At 38.3% G+C, this 24,118-nt stretch overlaps 1 protein-coding gene across 8 annotated transcripts in view; it reads right to left on the minus strand.

Annotated features, from left to right (window-relative positions):
• Positions 1–15,680: 15,680 nt before the first annotated feature.
• LOC109062579 (GRAM domain-containing protein 4-like) overlaps positions 15,681–24,118 on the minus strand; it is a 54,141-nt gene continuing 45,703 nt past the window's right edge. For 7 of the 8 annotated variants that reach the window (XM_042722350.1, XM_042722349.1, XM_042722346.1 and 4 more), the window contains 11 exons: positions 23,949–23,997; positions 23,799–23,870; positions 23,202–23,245; positions 22,786–22,895; positions 22,235–22,389; positions 22,021–22,038; positions 20,297–20,441; positions 20,059–20,152; positions 19,819–19,909; positions 18,768–18,836; positions 15,681–18,407 (listed from right to left, as the gene is read on the minus strand). In XM_042722350.1, coding sequence (XP_042578284.1) covers positions 18,309–18,407; positions 18,768–18,836; positions 19,819–19,909; positions 20,059–20,152; positions 20,297–20,441; positions 22,021–22,038; positions 22,235–22,389; positions 22,786–22,895; positions 23,202–23,245; positions 23,799–23,870; positions 23,949–23,997 — 946 coding nt within the window. In that variant the 3' untranslated portion in view covers positions 15,681–18,308. The remainder of the gene's footprint in view (positions 18,408–18,767; positions 18,837–19,818; positions 19,910–20,058; positions 20,153–20,296; positions 20,442–22,020; positions 22,039–22,234; positions 22,390–22,785; positions 22,896–23,201; positions 23,246–23,798; positions 23,871–23,948; positions 23,998–24,118) is intronic. The other variant, XM_042722347.1, reaches the window with a different exon arrangement.

Here is a 24,118-nt window from a genome sequence, read left to right on the forward strand (position 1 = left end):
CAGTGTGATTTACAATTACACTATCCTTTCTAAATTGGCTTCTAATTATTTTTCATTGTGTAATTGGCATGATACAATTTTACCTGACTGATAATAAATTGTTATATTTGATTTATTCTGCATTATTCTTAATTCATTATTACTAGTAGATTAAAGAGAAGGTATTACCTCAAATCTGTGTTCAGGATTGTTCATACGAAAGGTTTAATAGATGGAGCATGGGGCACATCAATTGAGTACATTTCGATTTCTGACTAACTTGTCTTAAATAAGTTGCAGTTTTCGTAAATTTATAAAAACTATGCTTTTTGTACGAGTAAGCAGGGCGCGACCGACTTAAAGGTAGATATTTACCCTGCATCAATGTTTAAGATCATACTGACGAGTTTGTGTCCGGGAAGAGCATTCAATCGGCCGAAATGTTACTTCTAAAGCAATACCGGGTCTGCAGTGAACGAATAATTGAAATGAATGATTTTCAGAATACTCAAATATCTAAATTAATAAACAATTGATATCTGTGATCAGCTTTTGATGGAAATATTGCCTAAATTTAATGATCACGTGAAATTGGAGTCAGATTAAACACGGAGCTAGAATAAATTTACACTAAATTCTGATAAATTCAGAAGCGCAAGACCGAATACGCATTAAACCTTCGACCAGGCCGCTGGATTCCGCTTTTTGGGCTGGTGGGTGGATCCTTACAGATACGCCTCTCACCGTGAGGAAAAAAACAGGTATTTAGGTGGCAAGAAAGGCACCTTGTGGCCGTGTCCGTACAGACCACGGCCACAAGGTGCCTTTCTTGCCACCTAAACACCTGTTTTTTTCGTCACGGTGAGAGGCGTATCTGTAAGGATCCACCCACCAGCCCTACCATCGGGACTACCATCGGGACAAGTTTGGGGCCGAAATGGATCCCAGGGGCCAGGTGGCAGAGCATCCCATGTGCAACTCATACCATGCATTTATGTGACGGGACCTACGCAGGCATTCCGTGGACAATGCATTTTTACGCAAACTAAGCCATTTCGTGAGCTCTAACATACAAACCCGATTTCAAAAAAGTTGGGACACTGTAAAAATTTTGAGTAAAAAAGGAATGGAATAATTTACAAATCTCATAAACTTATATTTTATTCACAATAGAATATAGATAACATATCAAATGTTGAAAGTGAGAAGTTTTGAAATGTCATGGCAAATATTGGCTCATTTTGGATTTCATGAGAGCTACACATTCCAAAAAAGTTGGGACAGGTAGCAATAAGAGGTCGGGAAAGTTAAATGTACATATAAGGAACAGCTGGAGGATCAATTTGCAACTTATTTGGGTCAATTGGCAACATGATTGGGTATAAAAAGAGCCTCTCAGAGTGGAAGTGTCTCTCAGAAGTCAAGATGGGCAGAGGATCACCAATTCCCCCAATGCTGCGGCGAAAAATTGTGGAGCAATATCAGAAAGGAGTTTCTCAGAGAAAAATTGCAAAGAGTTTGAAGATATCATAATCTACAGTGCATAATATCATCCAAAGATTCAGAGAATCTGGAACAATCTCTGTGCGTAAGGGTCAAGGCCGGAAAACCATACTGGATGTCCATGATCTTTGGGCCCTTAGACGGCACTGCATCACATACAGGAATGCTACTGTAATGGAAATCACAACATGGGCTCAGAAATACTTCCAGAAAACATTGTCGGTGAACACAATCCACCGTGCCATTTGCTGTTGCCGGCTAAAGCTCTATAGGTCAAAAAAGAAGCCATATCTAAACATGATCCAGAAGCGCAGGCGTTTTCTCTGGGCCAAGGGTCATTTAAAATGGACTGTGGCAAAGTGGAAAACTGTTCTGTGGTCAGACGAATCAAAATTTGAAGTTCTTTTTGGAAAACTGGGACACCGTGTCATACGGACTAAAGAGGACAAGGACAACCCAAGTTGTTATCAGTGCTCAGTTCAGAAGCCTGCATCTCTGATGGTATAGGGTTGCATGAGTGTGTGTGGCATGGGCAGCTTACACATCTGGAAAGGCACCATCAATGCTGAAAGGTATATCAAGTTCTTAGAACAACATATGCTCCCATCCAGGTCGTCTCTTTCAGGGACAGACCTTGCATTTTCCAACATGACAATGCCAGACCACATACTGCATCAGTTACAACATCATGGCTGCGTAGAAGAAGGATCAGGGTACTGAAATGGCCACCCTGCAGTCCAGATCTTTCACCCATAGAAAACATTTGGTGCATCATAAAGAGGAAGATGCGACAAAGAAGACCTAAGACAGTTGAGCAACTAGAAGCCTGTATTAGACAAGAATGGGACAACATTCCTATTCCAAAACTTGAGCAACTTGTCTCCTCAGTCGCCAGACGTTTGCAGACTGTTATAGAAAGAAGAAGGGATGCCACACAGTGGTAAACATGGCCTTGTCCCAACTTTTTTGAGATGTGTTGATGCCATGAAATTTAAAATCAACTTGATTTTTCCCTTTAAAATTGTACATTTTCTCAGTTTAAACATTTGATATGTCATCTATGTTGTGTTCTGAATAAAATATTGAAATTTGAAACTGCCACATCATTGCATTCTGTTTTTATTCACAATTTGCACAGTGTCCCAACTTTTTTGGAATCGGGTTTGTACATCAAACCGCTGGGTGGTGCTCCCCGAGCACTGTACTGTAGGTTTTACTCAATAAAATCATCGTATTTATGAAATATGACCCGTTACTGTATCGTCCACGGAAAGCCTGCATAGGTCCCGTCAAATAAGTTACAGATGGTCAAGTGACACGTGCAACTTATGTGACGGGTCCTACGCAGGCGTTCCGTGGACAATGCATTTTTATGCAGACTAAGTCATTTCATGAGCTCTAATGTACATCAAACTTCTGGGTGGTGTTCCCTGTATACTGTATTGTTGGTATTACTCAATAAAATCATTGCAGTTATGAAATATGACCTGTTACTGTATCGTCCACGGAAAGCCTGCATAGGTCCCATTAAATAAGTTACAGGAGGTCAAGTGACACGTGCAACTTATGTGACGGGACCAATACAGGTAAGTAAGTTACAGGTGGTCAAGTGACACGTGCAACTTATGCGATGGGACCAATACAGGTAAGTAAGTTACAGGTGGTCAAGTGACATGTGCAACTTATGTGACGGGACCAATACAGGTAAGTAAGTTACAGGTGGTCAAGTGACACGTGCAACTTATTTGATGGGACCTAGGCAGGGGTTCCGTGTACAATGATTTTTATGCAGATTAAGCCATTTCGTGAGCTCCAATGTACAACTCAAAACCAAACTGCTGGGTGGTGTTCCCTGTGTGCTGTACTGTTGGTATTACTCAATAAAATCGTTGCAGTTATGAAATATGACCCCTTTGAGATTTTTTGGTAAAATTTTCAAGTTTCTCCAATCTTCTTGAAATTCACCACAGGGGTGTGGCGTGTCCAGACTAGCACAGGAACGCAGGTTTCAGCTTGATATCTCTTCTGAAAGCTGAGATCTGGACGTCCCACGTACAATCTATCCCATTGTAAAAAAAAAAAACAGCCTAAACTCCCGTCAAATAAGTTACAGATGGTCAAGTGACACGTGCAACTTATGTGAGCTTACTGGACTCATGCAGGTAAGTCCCCCCAGTTACACAGGATTGTGGCAAGTGACACGTGCACTTTGTTACATTTGCATCGTGCACCTACAGCGGCGTTCCATGTACAATGATTTAACACTGCGCCACGTGGCTTCATGTTCAGTCTATTTTTTGTGGTCACTCGTCAAAAAATCCACTAATAAACCTGTTCAGGTTGATCCTCACCCCCACCAGAAGCACCTAGAGGTGTTAAATCCTCAGAAGTCCACTGACCACAAAAAGCCTGTTTTTTTTATAATGGGATAGGTTGTTGCAGGTGGACGTCCAAGAGCACAGCTTCCAGAAGAGATATCAACCTGAAACCTGCGTTCCTGTGCAAGTCTAGACCACGAGCCAGCCATGATGTTGAATTTCCAAGAGCTTTGTGGGCACTGTGTTCAGAAACTGCTATGGCTTGCACATTTTAGCAGAAAATAACACTCCATAAATATGTGTTTTCATGGTGGTGAGGTGGACAAATAGGCTATTTGTGGTCACATAGGTGATCAAGTAAATGCCACTGGAGAAATCTCGTTTTATGGCATTGCAAAAAAATCAAAAACATTTCAATTAAAGATGTTTAGAAACACCTTATGGGGGGCAAGGCTTCTGTTTTAAGGCTGTGAAACAATTATTTCCTTTGAAGAGTCAGTGTCTTTGTGTGAAGAGGCGTGGTACCAGAGCTTGCAGGGAACTCTCGCAAGATGCAACAATGCATGATGCACCAACAACAAGTGTGGATCTTTGAATCTCCTGCGCTGACCTTTAACACCATAAGCTGATGGTTATTTAATTAATCTGGAACGGAACGTGGCCAGCTAGACCAGATAGCATAGCTCTTGGTTCCTTCTCCTCACATTCCCCACAACCCACATGGCACGCAGGAAGCTAACAGTTGTGTGACTGACAAAAAACCCATTGTAACCAGTATAATCATCCATGGATCATATGACAATTGTCAACTTGAATCAGGCCTTGGTGAATCATTTTCAATTAGTATACAGACAAGATTAGTCTCCGCCCCTGGTACTCAATTATTCACAGCCGCCAGTTTTATTTCTGAGATTACGTGGAAAGCATTTGTAGAACAGATAAGATGAGGAGGGGGTGAGTTGTAGCCCCCTATACGGGTCCTGTGACGAAATGCAAGGTCACAGCACTCCACGCGACTCGCTGCTGACCTGATGTGACCCACCCGAGACCACCAACCTTTCATAAGTATGTTCTTTTCATTTTACAGCTGAATATGAAGATTTAATTTTATGTCGACCGCTCTGAGTAAATTATAAGGGAAACGGAACATAAAACTATTGGACACCAATTTCTGTTTGCCACGTAAACGTAAGCACAATGTTATAGCTGTTATTGCTATATGCTCCCATACCTGTCAACAGTATCTATTTGACGTCAGGCTATCCTAAACTGTAACTTTTGGTAGTTACAGCAGTATGTGCCTAATCAGATGCGACACTGTGGAGTTTTAGAGTTGTTCTGCTGGCCACTAGCTACCCACATACAATGGCTTAGTTAAGCTTTAACTAAAGCAGGCAACTGAGTGACTTATTCCTATGCCATTTTTTGGCGACCAAGATGTCTTAGGACATTAAGGATAACTGTTCACCTGTGTGACTATGTGAAATTGGGGGCTCCTGCTGCATGTGTGATCACTTGGCCGTTCCCAGTATATGGCGTTACACAGTGTCTCTGTGAAGGGCCAAAGTCTGCAGAACACAAATACAATCATGATTTCTAATTACACTGCTCTATTTTTCTAAATTGGCTTCCTGATTATTTATCATTATATGGTGGCATGATACAATTTTACCTGACTGATAATAAATCGATTATATTTGATTTATTCTGTATTATTCTTAATTCATGATTACTAGTAGATTAAAGCAGAAGGTATTACCTCAAATCTATGTTCAGGATTGTTCATACGAAGAGTCTCATGCTAGATGGAGCATAGGGCACATCAATTGGAGTCCATTTCGGTTTCTGACTATCACTTAATGTACAAATAAATTTGCAGTATTTCTTAAATATATAAAAACTATGCTTTTTGTACGAGTAAGCAGGGCGTGACCGACTCCAAAGGTAGATCTTACACCATCCAATGTTTTAAGATCAGACTGACGGTTGTGTCGGGAAGGCATTCAATCGGCCGAAATGTTAAACTTCCTAAAAAGCATACCGGGTCTGCGGTAGACGAATGGTAAGAAGTATAGGATTTTCAAAATGTCTCAAATATCTAAATTAATAAACAATCGATATCACAACGATCAGCTTATGATAGAAACGTGCCTTAATTTTAATGAAATCCACATAGAATTGGAGTCAGATAAACACTGGGCTGGACTAAAGATTCCGACTAAAATCCTAAAAATTCAAGATGCCTGAAATAAAAAGACCGATTTCGCATTGGAAGCCTCTGGCCAAGGCCGCTGGATTCCGCTTTTAGGCTGGCGTGTGGATCCCTTACAGTTGTTGACCGTCCCTCCGTGATCCCCCATCTCCTGTTGGCGAGGAGTCTTCAGCACATCATTCAAATGTGCTCCAGAGAAAGAGGTTGAGCTTCTACTTCCTTGCTATTCCAGCTTCTGCAGTAAGTCGATTCTTATTTGCCTTTTTAGAAATGTTGAGAAGGCTTAGATGGACCCCATATAGGCATACTTTTTGCTGAAAAGAGTCAGAAATGCTCATTTTAGACCAGGGGCTGCAGAAATCCAGTGGGGCTTAGAGATTAGACAGGAAACCACATGAATGAGTAGATGAGGAATAGAGGCTCTTGAACCAAAATTAAGGTGGAATTACATCATCCAAATTTTTATTCTAGTGTGCGCAACAGAGGGCTTTAACGTGCAACCTAAATTCACAGTATTGTGTTCCTGTAACTGTATCTATTGCCTATAACTGCAGCATTTGAAAGGAAACATTTATGTGCAAAAGAAGTAAACAGAAATTGCTGATTGGATAAAAGAATGATAAATTACATTCTCACTAGAGAATCTTTTTGTGTGTGTCAAAAGTGAGTTTGGGCAAAACAGTGTAGGGTAATCGGGGTGTTTGCTAGGGGTGTTGTTGCTATATGTGGTTGCTAGGGTACTCATGTGGTTGCTATGCGGTTTGCTAGTGTCCCTCGGATGGTTGCTAGGATCCCAAGGATGGTTGCTAGGGCCGTTGCTAGGGTCTCCAGGATGGTTGCTTGGGTACTTTGGGTGGTTGCTATGGTACATGGGATGGTTGCTAGGGCCGTTGCTATGGTATTTAGGGTGGTTGCTAGGGTGTTGTTATGAGGTTGCTAGGGCATGTTGGGTAGTTGCTAGGGTGGATGCTAGGGTACCTGAGGTGTTTGCTATGCAGCTGCTAGTTGTCACAGATAATTACTGTATGGTTTTATAGAGTTCTTAGCCTGTTTTAGCACTTAGCGAATCACTACAACTTATACCCCACTGCTGGGTATGTTCTCGCACAGCCTGATAGCCTCTTCAAATGTGGTGATTCACTTGTTTCTGCGTCACTCTCTCGGAGTTACAACACGTCAAAGTTGGCCCACTATGCATTGTCTGTTGAATTTTTCGGCCGATATTTCGCCCGATTCGAACATCGTACACCCGATCGCTTATAAAAGTGATAGACCACCATTCCTCAATAGGCCACATGATTTTGACGCCTCTTTTTGTGGGTCGGTGACAAAAAAATGCGGGACAAGTTAAACGCCGAAGCTTGTACGGAAGAATAATAGTAATAAGTATGTGAGATAGTAATAGTGATGCTTTGCCTCCGGCAAGCAACAGTCATTAGAAGGTACATTTCCTGAAGAAATTGTGAGTGTTGCTCGCAGTGTCAAAACTCGGCCCTCGGTTGCTAACGTGCTTCTAGGCGGTTGGAAGTGCGGATGTTATGGTTCCCAGGATAGTTGCTAGGGCTGTTTCCAAGATACCCAGGGTGGTTGCTAGGGTAATCGGTGCTGGTTGCTAGGGTCCCCAGGATTGTTGCTAAGGCTGTTGCTAGGATACCTAGGGTGGTTGCTATGGTACTCGTGGTGGTTGCTAGGGTGGTTGCTAGGGTACCAGGATGGTTGCTAGGGCAGTTGCTAGGGTACCCAGGGTGGTTTCTAGGGTAATTGGAGTGTTGCTAGGGTACTTGGTGTGGTTGCTAGGTTACATGGTATAGTTGCTAGGGCCGTTGCTATGGTACTTATGCTGGTTTCTATGTAGTTGCTATGAGGTTGCTTGGGTCCTCAGTTGTTTGCTATGGTACTTGGGATGGTTGCTCGGGCCGTTGCTAGGGTTCCCAGGATAGTTGCTAGGGCTGTTTCCAAGGTAACCAGGTTGGTTGCCTATCAGCCTATTTGTACCCCTAACTGACTAAACTCCACTGTAGCCTTCCTCTTGCCCGCAGAGCGCCTACTGTGACCACTAAACACCTAAACTCCACCGTAGTCTTCCTCATCGTCCACGGAGTGCCTATTCCTACCCCTAACCACCTAAACTTCACCGTAGTCTTCCTCAAGCCCGCGGAGAGCCTGTTTCGACCCCTTACCACCTAAACTCGCCATAGTCTTCCTCGAGCCCGACTGTAAGGAGTGAAATTATTTCCTTATGAAATTAATTCTTTATAAAGCCAGACTTTCAGGAACTCCCTCAATGCAAATGCAGATGCACCAAAACAATGGGCTTTGATCTTCTCGTGGATCCAAACAAATAGATAGGAAGATCTGGAAGAAAGACCATTTGCTCTTTGGTACCTTCACCCATCCTTCCCCCCAGGGCACATGGTCCAGGCAACTAAAAGTTGTTACGCTCACATAAAACATTTACTATATCTTCAGGATTCATGATTGTAAACTTTTCATGTTTGGTATCATTTTAAAGGTCTTTGTGCGATTGGTAAATTGGTCTCAATTTCACAGTAGTCACTTGTATTATAAGAAAGATTGAAAACTTTTGTAGAATTGTGTTCTGCTGTGAAGGGGGTGTGTCCCCCTTTAGGGGTCTTTGAGAATGTTTTATCTCCAGCCAGGTGTGACCCTGATGTGATCACGGGAACCTAAAAAACCAAAAGGTCTTTTATGTTTTTACAACTGATTTGAAGAGATTTCTTTGTTTTCTGGTCTGAGTATTTGGGGGTGGTGAAAAAATAATTAGTGATTATTTATGTAGGAAGGAAGGTAGTGTTGTGTGTTTTTTTTATTATGCTTAATATTTTTTTTCTTGAAGTCAGGTATACTATTATGTAATTGTGTTAAACACATTGTGCCTACAGCGCACACTGTATAGTTGTTTGTGCTACTACATGTACACATTGGCTAGTTAAGTTTATTCTCTAAAACACCTGAGTGCTTTGCTATGCATTTTAGACCATGTGTCTTTAATTAGGATAACTGTTACATGTGTGACTATGTTAAATTTGTGTGCCTCCTGCATGGATCACTTGGCCGTTCCCAATATGGCTACAGTGTCTTTGTGCAGGAGCAAAGTTGCAACACAACTACAGTGTGATTTACAATTACACTATCCTTTCTAAATTGGCTTCTAATTATTTTCATTATGTAATTGGCATGATACAATTTTACCTGACTGATGATAAATTGTTATATTTGATTTATTCTGCATTATTATTAATTCATTATTACTAGTAGATTAAAGCGAAGGTATTACCTCAAATCTGTGTTCAGGATTGTTCATACAAAAGGTTTAATAGATGGAGCATGGGGCACATCAATTGAGTCCATTTCGATTTCTGACTATCACTGTCTTAAATAAGTTGCAGTTTTCGTAAATTTATAAAAAAACTATGCTTTTTGTACGAGTAAGCAGGGCCGCGACCGACGACTTAAAGGTAGATATTTACCCTGCATCCAATGTTTAAGATCAGACTGATGAGTTTGTGTCCGGGAAGAGCATTCAATCGGCCGAAATGTTACTTATAAAGCAATACCGGGTCTGCAGTGAACGAATAATTGAAAGTATGGGATTTTTAGAATACTCAAATATCTAAATTAATAAACAATCGATATCTGTGATCAGTTTTGGTAGAAATATTGCCCAAATTTAATGATCACGTGAAATTGGAGTCAGATTAAACACGGAGCTAGAATAAATTTACACTAAATTCTGATAAATTCAGAAGCGCAAGTAAAAGACCTGATACGCATTAAACCTTCGACCAGGCCGCTGGATTCCGCTTTTTGGGCTGGCGGGTGGATCCTTACAGATGCGCTTCTCGCCGTGACGAAAAAAACAGGTGTTTAGGTGGCACGAAAGGCACCTTGTGGCCGTGTCCGTACAGACCACGGCCACAAGGTGCCTTTCTTGCCACCTAAACACCTGTTTTTTTAGTCACGGCGAGAGGCGTATCTAAGTCGGTCTCAAAAAATCGGTCTCGAAAATCGATACGAGGGTAGCCGAGGGTGCCCCGAGGTGAGCTCCAGAGTTTCAAATTTCTACGTCATTCCTAAGCATGCGTTTCGGCAGTTGGGCGTGATCCCGATGAGGTGCGGCTTTCTCCATCCGACAGGGTCTCGCTGGGCCCCGGTGACTACCAGCGGGACAAGTTTGGGGCCGAAACGGACCCCGGGGGCCAGGTGGCAGAGCATCCCATGTGCAACCCATACCATGCATTTATGTGATGGGACCTACGCAGGCGTTCCGTGGACAATGCATTTTAACGCAAACTAAGCCATTTCGTGAGCTCTAACGTACAAACCCGATTTAAAAAAAGTTGGGTAACTGTAAAAATTTTGAGTAAAAAAGGAATGGAATAATTTACAAATCTCATAAACTTATATTTTATTCACAGTAGAATATAGATAACATATCAAATGTTGAAAGTGAGACATTTTGAAATGTCATGGCAAATATTGGATCATTTTGGATTTCATGAGAGCTACACATTCCAAAAAAGTTGGGACAGGTAGCAATAAAAGGCCGGGAAAGTTAAATGTACATATAAGGAACAGCTAGAGGACCAATTTGCAACTTATTAGGTCAATTGGCAACATGATTGGGTATAAAAAGAGCCTCTCAGAGTGGCAGTGTCCTCTCAGAAGTCAAGATGGGCAGAGGATCACCAATTCCCCCAATGCTGCGGCGAAAAAATAGTGTAGCAATATCAGAAATGAGTTTCTCAGAGAAAAATCGCAAAGAGTTTGAAGATATCATCATCTACAGTGCATAATATCATCCAAAGATTCAGAGAATCTGGAACAATCTCTGTGCTTAAGGGTCAAGGCCGGAAAAGCATACTGGATGTCCATGATCTTCGGGCCCTTAGACGGCACTGCATCACATACAGGAATGCTACTGTAATGAAAATCACAACATGGGCTCAGGAATACTTCCAGAAAACATTGTCGGTGAACACAATCCACCGTGCCATTCGCTGTTTCCGGCTAAAGCTCTATAGGTCAAAAAAGAAGCCATATCTAAACATGATCCAGAAGCGCAGGCGTTTTGTCTGGGCCAAGGCTCATTTAAAATGGAATGTGGCAAAGTGGAAAACTGATCTGTGGTCAGACGAGTCAAAATTTGAAGTTCTTTTTGGAAAACTGGGACGCCGTGTCATACGGACTAAAGAGGACAAGGACAACCAAAGTTGTTATCAGTGCTCAGTTCAGAAGCCTGCATCTCTGATGGTATGGGGTTGCATGAGTGTGTGTGGCATGGGCAGCTTACACATCTGGAAGGCACCATCAATGCTGAAAGGTAAATCAAGTTCTAGAACAACATATGCTCCCATCCAGGCGTCTCTTTCAGGGAAGACCTTGCATTTTCCAACATGACAATGACAGACCACATACAGCATCAGTTACAACATCATGGCTGCGTAGAAGAAGGATCAGGGTACTGAAATGGCCAGGCTGCAGTCCAGATCTTTTACCCATAGAAAACATTTGGTGAAATGAAGCCTGTTTTAGACAAGAATGGGACAACATTTCTATTCCTAAACTTGAGCAACTTGTCTCCTCAGTCGCCAGACGTTTGCAGACTGTTATAGAAAGAAGAAGGGATGCCACACAGTGGTAAACATGGCCTTGTCCCAACTTTTTTGAGATGTGTTGATGCCATGAAATTTAAAATCAACTTATTTTTCCCTTAAAATTGTACATTTTCTCAGTTTAAACATTTGATATTTCATCTATGTTTGTATTCTGAATAAAATATTGAAATTTGAAACTTCCACATCATTGCATTCTGATTTTATTCACAATTTTTACAGTGTCCCAACTTTTTTGGAATCGGGTTTGTACATCAAACCGCTGGGTGGTGCTCCCCGAGCACTGTACTGTAGGTTTTACTCAATAAAAGCATCGTACTTATGAAATATGACCCTTTACTGTATCGTACACGGAACGCCTGCATAGGTCCAGTCTAATAGGTTGCACGTGGGCGCTTCCTGTGATTCTGCCGAGTCATGCAGGAAGTGCCCACGTGCAACTTTTTTGGCGGGACCTACGCAGGTGTTCCGTGGACAATGATTTTTATGCAGATTAAGCCATTTCGTGAGCTCCAACGTACATGAAATCACTGGGTGGAGTTCCCTGTGTACTGTACTGTAGGCTTTACTCAATAAAATCATCGTATTTATGAAATATGACCCGTTATTGTATCGTCCACGGAAAGCCTGCATAGGTCCTGTCAAATAAAGTGCATAGGTGGTCAAGTGACACGTGCAACTTATGTGATGGGACCATTACAGGTAAGTAAGTTACAGGTGGTCAAGTAACATGTGCAACTTATTTGATGGGACCTAGCACAGGAACGCAGGTTTCAGCTTGATATCTCTTCTGAAAGCTGAGATCTGGACGTCCCACGTACAATCTATCCCATTGTAAAGAAAAAAAACAGCCTAAACTCCCGTCAAATAAGTTACAGATGGTCAAGTGACACATGCAACTTATGTGACGGGACCTACGCAGGTGTTCCGTGGACAATGCATTTTTATGCAGACTAAGTCATTTCATGAGCTATTATGTACATCAAACTGCTGGGTGGTGTTCCCTGTGTGCTGTACTGTTGGTATAACTCAATAAAATCATTGTGGTAATGAAATATGACCCATTACTGTATCGTCCACGGAATGCCTGCTTAGCTCAGGTCATGTAAGTTACACGTGGCATGGTCCTTCATGTTCAGTCTATTTTTTTGTGGTCACTCATCAAAGAATCCACTAATAAACCTGTTCAGGTTGATCATCACCCACACCAGAAGCACCTAGAGGTGTTAAATCCTCAGAAGTCCACTGACCACGAAAATCCTGTTTTTTTTTTTTTTTTTATAATGGGATAGGTTGTGCGTGGGACGTCCAGATCTCAGCTTCCAGAAGAGATATCAAGCTGTAACCTGCGTTCCTGTGCAAGTCTAGACAGGAGCCAGCCATGTGTTGAATTTCAAGAAGATTGGAAATCTGTGTTAGAAACTGCTATGGCTTGCAACATACACGGAGAATACATGTCACACCTCTGTTTATCAATTAGCACTGGCTACCAATAGCTGCCCTCAAAAAATTCAAGGCATTGATGTTTGCCTACAAAACCACCACTGGCTCTGCACCCCTTTACCTAAATTCATTACGTCAGACTTATATGCCCTCTAGAAGCTTGCATTTTGCAAGTGAACGTCGCTTGATTGTGCCATCCTAAAGAAGCACACTTTTAAAGTCACTTTTACAGACTTTTAAATGAAATGTTCCCTCCTGGTGGAATGACCTGCCCAACTCAATCTGAGCAACTGAGTCCTTAGACATCTTCAAGAATCGGCTAAAGACACATCTCTTCCATCTTTATTTGACCCTCTAACTCTAGCAGTCTCTATTCTAATTCTATTATAAAAAAAAATAAAAAAAACACTTGTCCCTTTTAGACTTGCACTCTATTCATTTGCTGCTTGTTTTCTTAGAATACAAAAATTTTTTAAGAAGCTAGTTAGGGTTTTTTTGTTTTGTTTTGTTTTCATTTATTATACAATTAACAAAAGCAAAAAAGACCTCTAACACTAGCTTGCTCTATTCTTTTTCTATTTTATCTGTTTTCTTTTTATTTATATTATTTAAAAAGCCCTTGCTATGTGTACTGCTTTAAGTTAACTGAGACTTGTTATAGCACTTGTGTATCATTGCTCTTTTGTTGATTTTGATTGCTTCCATTGTCCTCATTTGTAAGTCGCTTTGGATAAAAGCGTCTGCTAAATGACTAAATGTAAATGTAAATATTCATATGATATATGGATATATATAATCTTTACACAAAATAGGTTTTCTATAGCTTCATAACCGATGATCAGAACTACACATCACAGGGTCTCCAGCAGTCTCTACTCAGCTCCACAGGGCAGATTTTTTTTGTAACAGTCTGTTAGATGCCTTTTAGATGTCTCTCTCAGATTATTATTTTTTTTTTTTAGTTCACATTTTATATAATGCTTTACCATCTTGAATTCCTTGTAATTTTTGGTTGAGCAGCATATGGGACAACAAAGTTCACTGGACAACAAGCTTTCTTTTTTTATTAATTCTATTTTGTATATCTATTCATGTTTAATCATCATATTTGAAATGCTCATTATTTTTGTGTATGAAAATACTCTGTAGACTATCTTATGATATGACACAATTTACATTTATTGTTTTAGGTGTCTTAATTCGATTTTTATATGTTGGTTCATGCATTGATTCTTATATGTTAAGTGTCATGCATCAGCTCTTCTGTGAAGTACCTGTAGATATTCTATCCAACACAGAGGTAGCAGTTGGTTTTGAGTGAGTGACTGCTTACGGTCATGTCCCTGTGCTGCTGTTGCCACTTTTAACATTTGTCCGTAAAATATGGGTGACTCATAAGTTGTCAAATGACTATGACATGGCCTCCTAATGCAATAGCAGGGTCACCTCTGCCACATAAATGATGATTGCCACATCATTCAACAGCCCAGCATCAATCTGTGCATCCGTTATTGGTCTCCAGAGATGTCCCAAACCCTCTGTCACGTCCTTTTTTCTCTCCCCTCGTATCCCTTGACCTCTCCTCTGTACCCTTTCATCATCTAGTCGGCTCTTTATCAGATGATGATGGATCTGAAGCGTCACAAAATCACCATGTTCCTCACCGTTTACAAACTGCCCTGTCAAAAGCGACACACTTGCCAAAAATACTCTGCCTCCATCATCATTTGCAACTTTCAAGTCATTATTCACCAAAAATCATGTATTCTACAGAAGTTCGGAAACCTTATTTGTGAATCAAAAGTAAAGGCATTTTAATATTTTTCTAAAAATGCCCCTTTCAGATCTTGGAACACAAATCTATTTTCGCAGGGCCCAAATACCACACTTGTGTTCATGCAACAGGAAGTGCGGAAGACTGTTCTAGGTTTTAAAAATACCAAAGCACAGTGCCCTTAACATACACTAAACCCACACTATCTCAAATACCACTTCAGTGCGATATTTGACACTAAACATATCCCATCATGCATCATGTAAGGGTTAGGTCACTATATACATTCTCCAAAAGAAAATCTACCAAGCGTTCATTATGGTTTTCATATTTTCCTTTACTACTACTGACTCTCTTAAAACAGAATTTAATCATTCATATTTTCCCCCATTTTCTGAAATGAACAATAAACTTGCAAAACAACAATGTAGTTAAACATAATAATAAGCAAGATATAAGTTATTCGCTCTTCATCTTGGAATGCAGCCTAGATATAAATGCCTGTGCCAGGTTTTTGTGTAGACTTGAATAGATACAGACTGAATTACAGCCAGAATGTTTTAAATTGGATGGAAATTCCTCCATAAATGCATTACACACTTCACAGAGCCTTCTAAAACTACTATAATAAAAGCATTTATAGCTTCATACAGCCGTATTATGTGACTTACAGGTATTTCTCTGGTGTCTTCAAGCCTGTTAACTCAGTGCCGTCTAGTGGTCAAAAGGTCTCAAAGGGTAAGTTCACCCAAATACATGAATTTGAAGTATAATTTTGGAGTAAAAAAGTAAATAAATAAATAATTCAACAAGCATGTAATTCAATAATTTATTTAAATTAAAAAAAGTGTACAACACATTATGTTCTAACAATATACATTGTTCTATTCAAATCAGAACAGAACTTTTCTTATATTACTCTACTCCTTTATATAAATTCCTTTTAATCATGTCTTCAACAGTCAAAAAAAAGGATAACAAATAAAAACAATAATTCACGTCTGTCAGATGAACTCTGTAAATGTTGTTTTGCTGTGAAAATATTATGAAAATAGCAAACATTTACAGTTAACAAATACTTTATCAACCAGTGCCAACTTGAGCACCTCCAGATACACAATGACTTATGATGCTTAGTTAAACAGCAGCCCAACACAGCATTTGTTGTTTTTAAAACGTATCGTGTGTGTGAACCTCATGAACAAGTCTGTCATATTCCACCACCAAATGAAAAGAAAACAAGAAAAAAATATATTTTGAATATATTCTCACATGAGATTATAACTTTTTACTCTAATTTTAGTCATCAACAGTTATCCGAAAAACAAATAAATAAATTTAAAATCAGCATAAATTTAAGGCAGTACAACATAATCATAATGTATAGATAATTCAAGATCTTTACTGGATAACAATTGAGATTTTTGAACAACGAATTTTGGGAAATCTACAAAATATAATTTCTATTTTTTTTTTTCCTTTTACATTTGAATGAAATATGACCTGGCAATATTCACTCATGTATTGTATTAATGTTTTTGTAATTCATTTCTTAGTGCGGATACATTTTCTAAAATCATTTGTACCCTAAACCATAAGATGTTACCACTAAAACACAGAAATGATATTATTCCAGTTTTCACACCCCTGGGCTGGGTTGGTGAGCAGGGATCAAACTGGTCTGGACTGTATTTAGACCCAGCCTGTGTAAACATCAGTTTGAGACAGACAATGTTAAAGAAGAGCAGGTAAAGAAACAACATTTGGCAAAACTATTAGTTACCCGATTCATTCTGTGCTTCATTAGTGCAATCCAACACAACAGCCAGCGTGCGGGAGACATCCAAATGCTCTAAATGGTAAAATACACTGATTCATCTTTGGGAGCTGAGCAACATTCAACAGTCCCTCATGTGTAAGTAGACTCATAGATGTATGAACAGTATTTTCTCATAAAATGGTGATCTTTAGAATGTCTTAGACACAAATGTGGCCCTGAACATTAATTTTCAGCTACTTATTTAAATTAGTTCTTAATGTTATAGTGTATCTGTGCAACAAACAAAAAGGGTGGCACTTTATTTTACAGTCCTGTTTACCATGTATGTACTATGCACTTAGTATATTTAAATAGATACTAACCCTAAACCTTAATTTAACGTATATTAACTCCAAGTAGTTACCTTACATTATTCAGTACTTTCTTGTTTAAGTACACAGTTATATTACACTGCAAGTAACTACTGCAAAATAAAGTGCAACCAAATGTTAGTTTCTGAGTCTGACACCCTTTATATCTAATGTTTTCAAATGTAAGTGAATAGATGAGTGATGATTCTGCTGACTGCTATGACATTATAAATTAAAAGAAAGGCATTTTAAACCGTTTGAAACTACACATTCCCAAAGTTAAATTTGGGAAGATATTCTGCTTAAAATACATTGAAGGCGCACATTTTGCTGAGAGGTGAGATTTAAGTGAGTATGTGTGTATGTTTTACGCACACAGCAACAATGTAAACAAATGTTAAAAAAAGAAAAAGAAAAACAAGGCTTTGTTTATCAGTTTTAAAGGCCATTTGCACTGATAGGGATTTGCAGTGACAAAGTTCATTTACAGTCATTTTCATTGAAAGTTTGCAAAATGACAGTCCACAAAGTTTAACTTTAGAACTGACCTGAATAAAAACAGTACTTTTTTTTCCAGCTGAGCATTAGCATAAATTAAATTTGAGAGCTGCTAAGGTCAAGAACAAATATAGTGCACAAGTCATGAACTATACTTTTATGTTGCCTAAAATTGCTCAAGCTCTGATTAAAAATGAATACATTTCCTGTCAATTTGTTGCTGCAAATCACTATAAGTGTGAACACACCTTATAATGCAATTACTGTAAAATTGCATTTTATATTAATCAGTATTTTTGTCTTGTTTTCCAGTATAAAACATCAAAATGTTGTTTAAAGCTAAATGTAATTGAGAAGCAAAATACTTTGTTTCAGAGAAACATATCTTAAATTAAGATTTTCAATTTGTTTTACTTAACAAACTAACAAATTGGGGTCGATTTTCTTTTGAACATAAATACTGATTAATACTGATTTTTCTTGCAGTGTTTAAAGTGTTAAAGACCATCCTGTGTGATATCTTCCAGGATAAAACCAGTGAATCTGAATCACTGAGAGACGAGTACAAAACACAAGTCATCTTTAAAAAGCCAAAAAGGTCACAGTTGCATGACGAGTAGCTGTCCGCATCCCTCAGCTTGGAAAAGTCTTTGAGATGCAGAACCCCCGCTGGAATGTCGGCTCGCTGAATCTCCTGCTAGTCACATCGGATGCCCACAATCGTCCAAATTATGGCCCATTACAGTTAACCAGACAGGAAACACTGGTCTCGTCTTTTTCAAAATGAGAAATCCTCCACAAGGATAAAGGGTGAGTTACGTCTCAGGGTTGGATGTGGTCATGATCTTCATGTACTGGGTAAAGATCGTCTCAAAGGCTTCGTCTCTGTGTATCATGGCACCAAAGACCAGTGGCTGTGAGAACAAGATAAAGTGATTCACTGTCAGACTTTACTCAGTTATTAATCAAGACAGAGGGTGATGTCACTGTAAAAAGACACCAAATGGCTTTTTTTTTACCTTTTTTTAATCAGCATACGTACAATACACTCATGGTGTGATGTAAACTATATAGTATAACTCAACTGCTTGATTGCTTACATAATCACAAAACATAAATTATATTATCTTCCAGCTCTAATCTGTAAAATATCACTGTAAGGCATGAAGATCTTAAGATATCATAAGTATTATCTACATGATTTTTTTGTAAAGCTGCTTTGAAACCATGTGTATTGTGAAAAGTGCTACACAAATAAAATTGACTTGACTTACCTTCTGTGTTGACGGGGTGGCTACAGAAATGCCCATTCCAGACCCAGGCAGGACTGATAAAACTTTGTACTTTGGAAAAAGAAATTCAAGAGTTATTGTAACTGTAACAGTAACATAAAAAAACACTTTTTTTCAATACGTATGGTAACAAAATGCCATAACGAAAAAAAAAAAACTAAAAAAAACAATACAATATAGTTTTGTCAATTTGGATCAACTTCACCGTCATGGAAATTGTGGAACACCAGCCATTCAGTTTGGAGTCTGACATTGTTCTCTCATCAAAGTTTTTTAATCATTTAATCACCCTCAAGTTGAAAACAGAAGATATTTTGAAAAATGTTGGAAACCAACATTGGCCACTGAATGACATAGTATGGCTACTGTCAACTGTTTGGTTACCAACATTATTCAAAATATCTTCTTTTGTGTTCAACGGAAGAAAGACACTCCTAGTTTAGAACAACTCAAGGGTGAGTAAATGATAATTTCATTTAATGCTGAAACATGCTACACAACATTTGCCCAGATGTTTAGCTGGTTTTCAGTCTGGACACTAGTTGTTGAAAGTCATTGCCAATCTGCAGTTCTTGTTGCTCTAAACTGCAAATCTGAACAAAAGGCTAAATATTTATATTTAATCAAAATGTCCTTTTTATGTGAGGTCCATGCTGGACTGTGTGCAGTCCGTGAGGCAGTGCTGCCACCTACTGAAAATAGTGCTCATATCCAATAAGTGAGTGAGGGATAAATGGTCAAAGGTCTATAAAGTTAAGAAAAATTGGAGAACACTTGGCCACTAGACACTAAGTGGTCGCTACGTGTGTGTGTAAATTAGTAATCAATGATTGGGCAAGGGATTTTATTTATTTGTTTAGAATAAATATTATATTTATTAATGTTTTTAATTTAAAGTGTTAGTAAATGTATGTGCTTTTGAATTTTCTTTTCTTTTTAGCTTTATTTCAAGTGTAAGTTTAGAGATTCAGATCATTGGAAATGATTTTCAGCACTTTTTAATTTTAGTTGAAAATAGCAGCACTGTACATACCTTCTGGATATCTGTGATGTCCTCCAGTTTGATGACTTTGTTCTTCTTTGAAGACCCTGATCTTGAGCTCGAGCTCTCAAAACACAGGTAGCTGTTGGATGGACAACCAATTGTTATTATACTGCTACTTCAAATGTTGATGTACAAAAATGTGCAAAATGATTCCTAATAGCATTAAAAAGAGAGTGAAAAGGGTTGCCAGCTTGCTCAACAATTAGATAACAAGCAAATGTTTCTTACTTCTCAGTGACGTAGAGCATTCCATTGCGAATGTAGTCAGTTGGCATCTTCCTGTCTCTGTTTATCAGACAGCATCTCCATCCATTCTCACATACTGCAAGAGAAGACGCCGTTAAAAAAAAAGTGAAAAGAGAAGTGAGTAAAAATCAGTTTGGCACGTCCAACTTAAGTCTGTTTCCTTCTTTCCAAGGTATGCAAGGCCTCATGAGACAAGAAGCAAGTCTAGGAGATGTCTCACCGGGCAGAGGTCTCTCAATCTCAGGTAGGTTGAAGATCTCATGGAATGCTCCTTTCTTTGTGCTGTGTGAACGGGCACTTTCTTCTTCTCGGGTCACTCCGGCCGGGATGGTGGCTAAACTGCTTCGTGATACCACCGGCTGGATCTAAACATAAAAAAGAGGGATTTCGATAGTTTGCATTAACTGACCCTCTTAACAAAATTCCCATTTTACTTCCATTCGGTGATGTATTTCTGGATGAAACGATGTTTGTGAAATATGATATTTTTTTTTCTTTTTTTTTTCTATTAATGTGGCCTTGGTGATGCCAGCCAGAAGATGTCAACATGATGTAGTTAGTTTTTTAGTTTGTTTCAGCATTCACGTGAGGAAGTTTTTTTTTTTTTTTTTTTTTGGTCATTGTAATGATGTTTTAAAAGAAGGACAAAGTTTATGTTAGCAACTGTTATTGATCTCATACACAAGGGTATGTAGTATTCACTCTGTACAGTCTCTCAACACAGTCCAACTACTTTCTTTAAGTGTTCTAAAGCCAAACATTCAACTATATCTACATCTAATGTTCTAACACTGCTCTACTGTGAAAACCAAGATTAAACTAAAACTACAAAAAAAGTTAAATTATAGGATAGCCCTGTTTATAACAAAGTAAAAAAAAAAAGAAAAAAAAAAAAATTATAGATAAATAAAAAGTGTTGATAAGTGGTGATTGTATATATAAAGTGAAAATTCGTATTGATTAATATATATATATGAACAAAAACTAATCAAAACAAAATAAAATAAAAACTATAAAAATATCTCAATGATACTAAAATAGCACTGGTGGAAACTACTCCATTTTTTGAGTAAAAAAAGTATCCTTTTTGTCTTGAATGACACTATCTATGCACATACCCATCACATAGTCTGTGAAAATGGATTCAAAATGCCACGCTAGCACTACACATTAAATTAAATTAGATCTTATCAAGTCATTAATATGAAATATAATCAGCAGATCAGTCAACTAATGACATTAATATGATTTTTTAAACAAAATGTGAAAAAAAGTAAATATAACAATAAGGTGAATTGCACAAAATCTGTCAAGAAATGTCCATCTGATATTTCACCACATAATAACAAAGAAAATTATATATTGTATTAATAAAATAAAGACTTTACATTAAATTCATTATGGTTTACATTGTGACATAATTTTTTTATGACAATAAAGCACAACCCTAACACACATTCTCATTATCATATTGAAATAAAAAATCTTATTACTGTAATGCATAAGATTATATAATTTTTGAATTGTACAATAATTTAGTAAAAATAACGTAGATAATCCTATTAGAGAAATTATAGTATAGTACATTAGTTTTTCTATTACAAATAATGTGAATTTGGATAGGAAATATGCTTAATTGTAAGCATATAGGAAGAAAAAAAACTGAAGCTGTATATTTAATTTTATCTTTTGATTTTGTGGTGATATGCAAATTGGACATTTCTTTGGAAGATTCACCCAATTGGGCCATTGGGACTATATGGCCATTTTGATCCATTTGAGCACAGACAAAATCCATATCACACTGTGCATCTAGATCCAAACACACAAAGGTAAAGAAAGTAAGGTCAGCTGGTTTCAACACACATAAACACTCACACACACACACACACACACACACACACACACACACAGGTGCTGGCAGAGGCACATCACAATCCCTACCTTCTCACACCCAGACAGCTGAGAGAGAAAGACAACAGATTATGTGTGACTGTCATGTCAACTACCTACACTGATGTTTCCCCTACGAGGCAACACCCATTACTCTCATACACACATATATACAGTGCCTGACAAACAAACGGTTCAAATAGGTATGACATTTAAAGTGTGAAAACAACCAGGAGGCTGGTGTTAGAGCCTCTTTCTCTCTCACCCGTCGTGACACAGTGGCATTGCTGCGTTCTTTCAGCTGAGGGTCGGTGGGCAGGCTGTTCCACATGATGTACGGAGTGTCGTATTTGTCTCTGAGTTTTGGGCAGCTCTTAAACAGGAAGTCTATAACAAAGAACTTGATGCCCGCATAAAGCCCTGCCAGAGAAAAGACGCACACCACGAGAATGATAAAATAACTACAACTTAAGACAACACAAAACAACTTTTTAGACGTGTTCCATCATATTTAATAACCACTGGAAACTTTTTCAGGCTTCTGTTTGGCCAACATGGCTTTACAGTTGAGATTATATCGCCACCTGTTGGATTGGTATGCTCTTGACAGTGCACCATAGCATGCGTTTGCTTTTGCGTTTTCATGTGGACAGAGATTTTTTTTAAACCGGAAGAAGGAAAAACTCAATTTATAAAAATACCCGTGTACTTGTGGACAAGGCCTATGTTTGATATAAAAGCAACAAGCCATTTATTGACAGCATTTGTTTGTGTGTGACTGCGTACATGTGAGGAGTTATGGGTAACAACTCTTACCGATCATGAAGCCCATCAGCTTGTAGGGCAGGACGCAAGAAGAGATGAAGGCCACCCACAGAGCGATGTACAATTTCTGAGTGATCTCAGGCTGAACCCACATGAACAAACTGATGTACACACACACACGCATACAAACATCCACCCATAACACATACAAACATGGAGAAACATTCAATTAGTTTACTTCAGGTTATGATTATATTTCAATGCTCCCACAAAACTTATTGGACCCCCCTGAGAAACTTAGCATTTTCTTTCCATCTCACATTATTTCCATCGGCAGTTTTGAGTATGTTTGCAAAAATGTTACATTCGAGTTTGAAACTTAAATGTCTTTCAAAAGCATTGAAATATAATTTGTCCTCTCATCTCATCCTTTTTCCATCACCATAAAATTTAAAAGAGCTACTTACTTTTTGATTTTCTCCAAAACATCTGCCATCTTACCAAAAAGATTCTGCAGAAACATTGATTTCATGTCGATCAAAAAGAACAATATTCAAAAAAGAAATTTGAGAAACGTGTCCATAAAAACTCCAAATCACAACAGACATTAAAAAATTAACAGCTATTTATTATGGCTATTTTTCAGATTATACTATAAAAGTCCTCAAAAACTATTAAATAATATGAATGGAAGAATGTGAATTAAGCAGTGACCAAAAAATATAAAACAACAAATCTTTAGACCTCACAGGTCATGTACTTTTTGCATTCTCTCAAATTACTTTATGAGGTGCATTCTGGGTTACATTTTAAATAATATTAAAGGAATTTCCATGTGTGCTTAACACTTGTTGGCTGCTTATCCTTCAATTTCAGACCTAAATAAATAAATAATTAAACTAAAATTTTAGTTTTGTAAAGAAATGCATAGATAATAGCAAAAAGCTTTAGATCATGAAAAGTAAAGTGTGTCCAAATTCTTGACAAATTGTGTAAATGCAATGGACAGGTTTTCTATTAAAATAAAAGTCTGAAAATCTGTAAGCATTCAAGTGTAAATTTACCTGTGCTTTTTGTGCAACATCAAGAACTAACTGAAACTTTTCAGACACAGTTAGATCTTCCTTTGGAGGTTCCTGGAAGAAGGAAAAAATGAAATATGCACAACATAAAAAAAGTCACTGATAAATTTTCCCCTGGAAAAACATTCCTACCACAGGTTCAGAAACTTCAGGCACAATACTCCACTGAATTCTCCATCCTCTAAAGAAAAACAGAACAGTATTAAAAGAGTTTGTTTGTGTTACATATACAGTATGATTCTATATATTAAATACAAATAACATACAAAATACAGACATTGCACTATATACATTATATACAG

Source organism: Cyprinus carpio, chromosome B4, assembly GCF_018340385.1.
Source record: "Cyprinus carpio isolate SPL01 chromosome B4, ASM1834038v1, whole genome shotgun sequence".
Taxonomy (NCBI): Eukaryota; Metazoa; Chordata; class Actinopteri; order Cypriniformes; family Cyprinidae; genus Cyprinus; species Cyprinus carpio.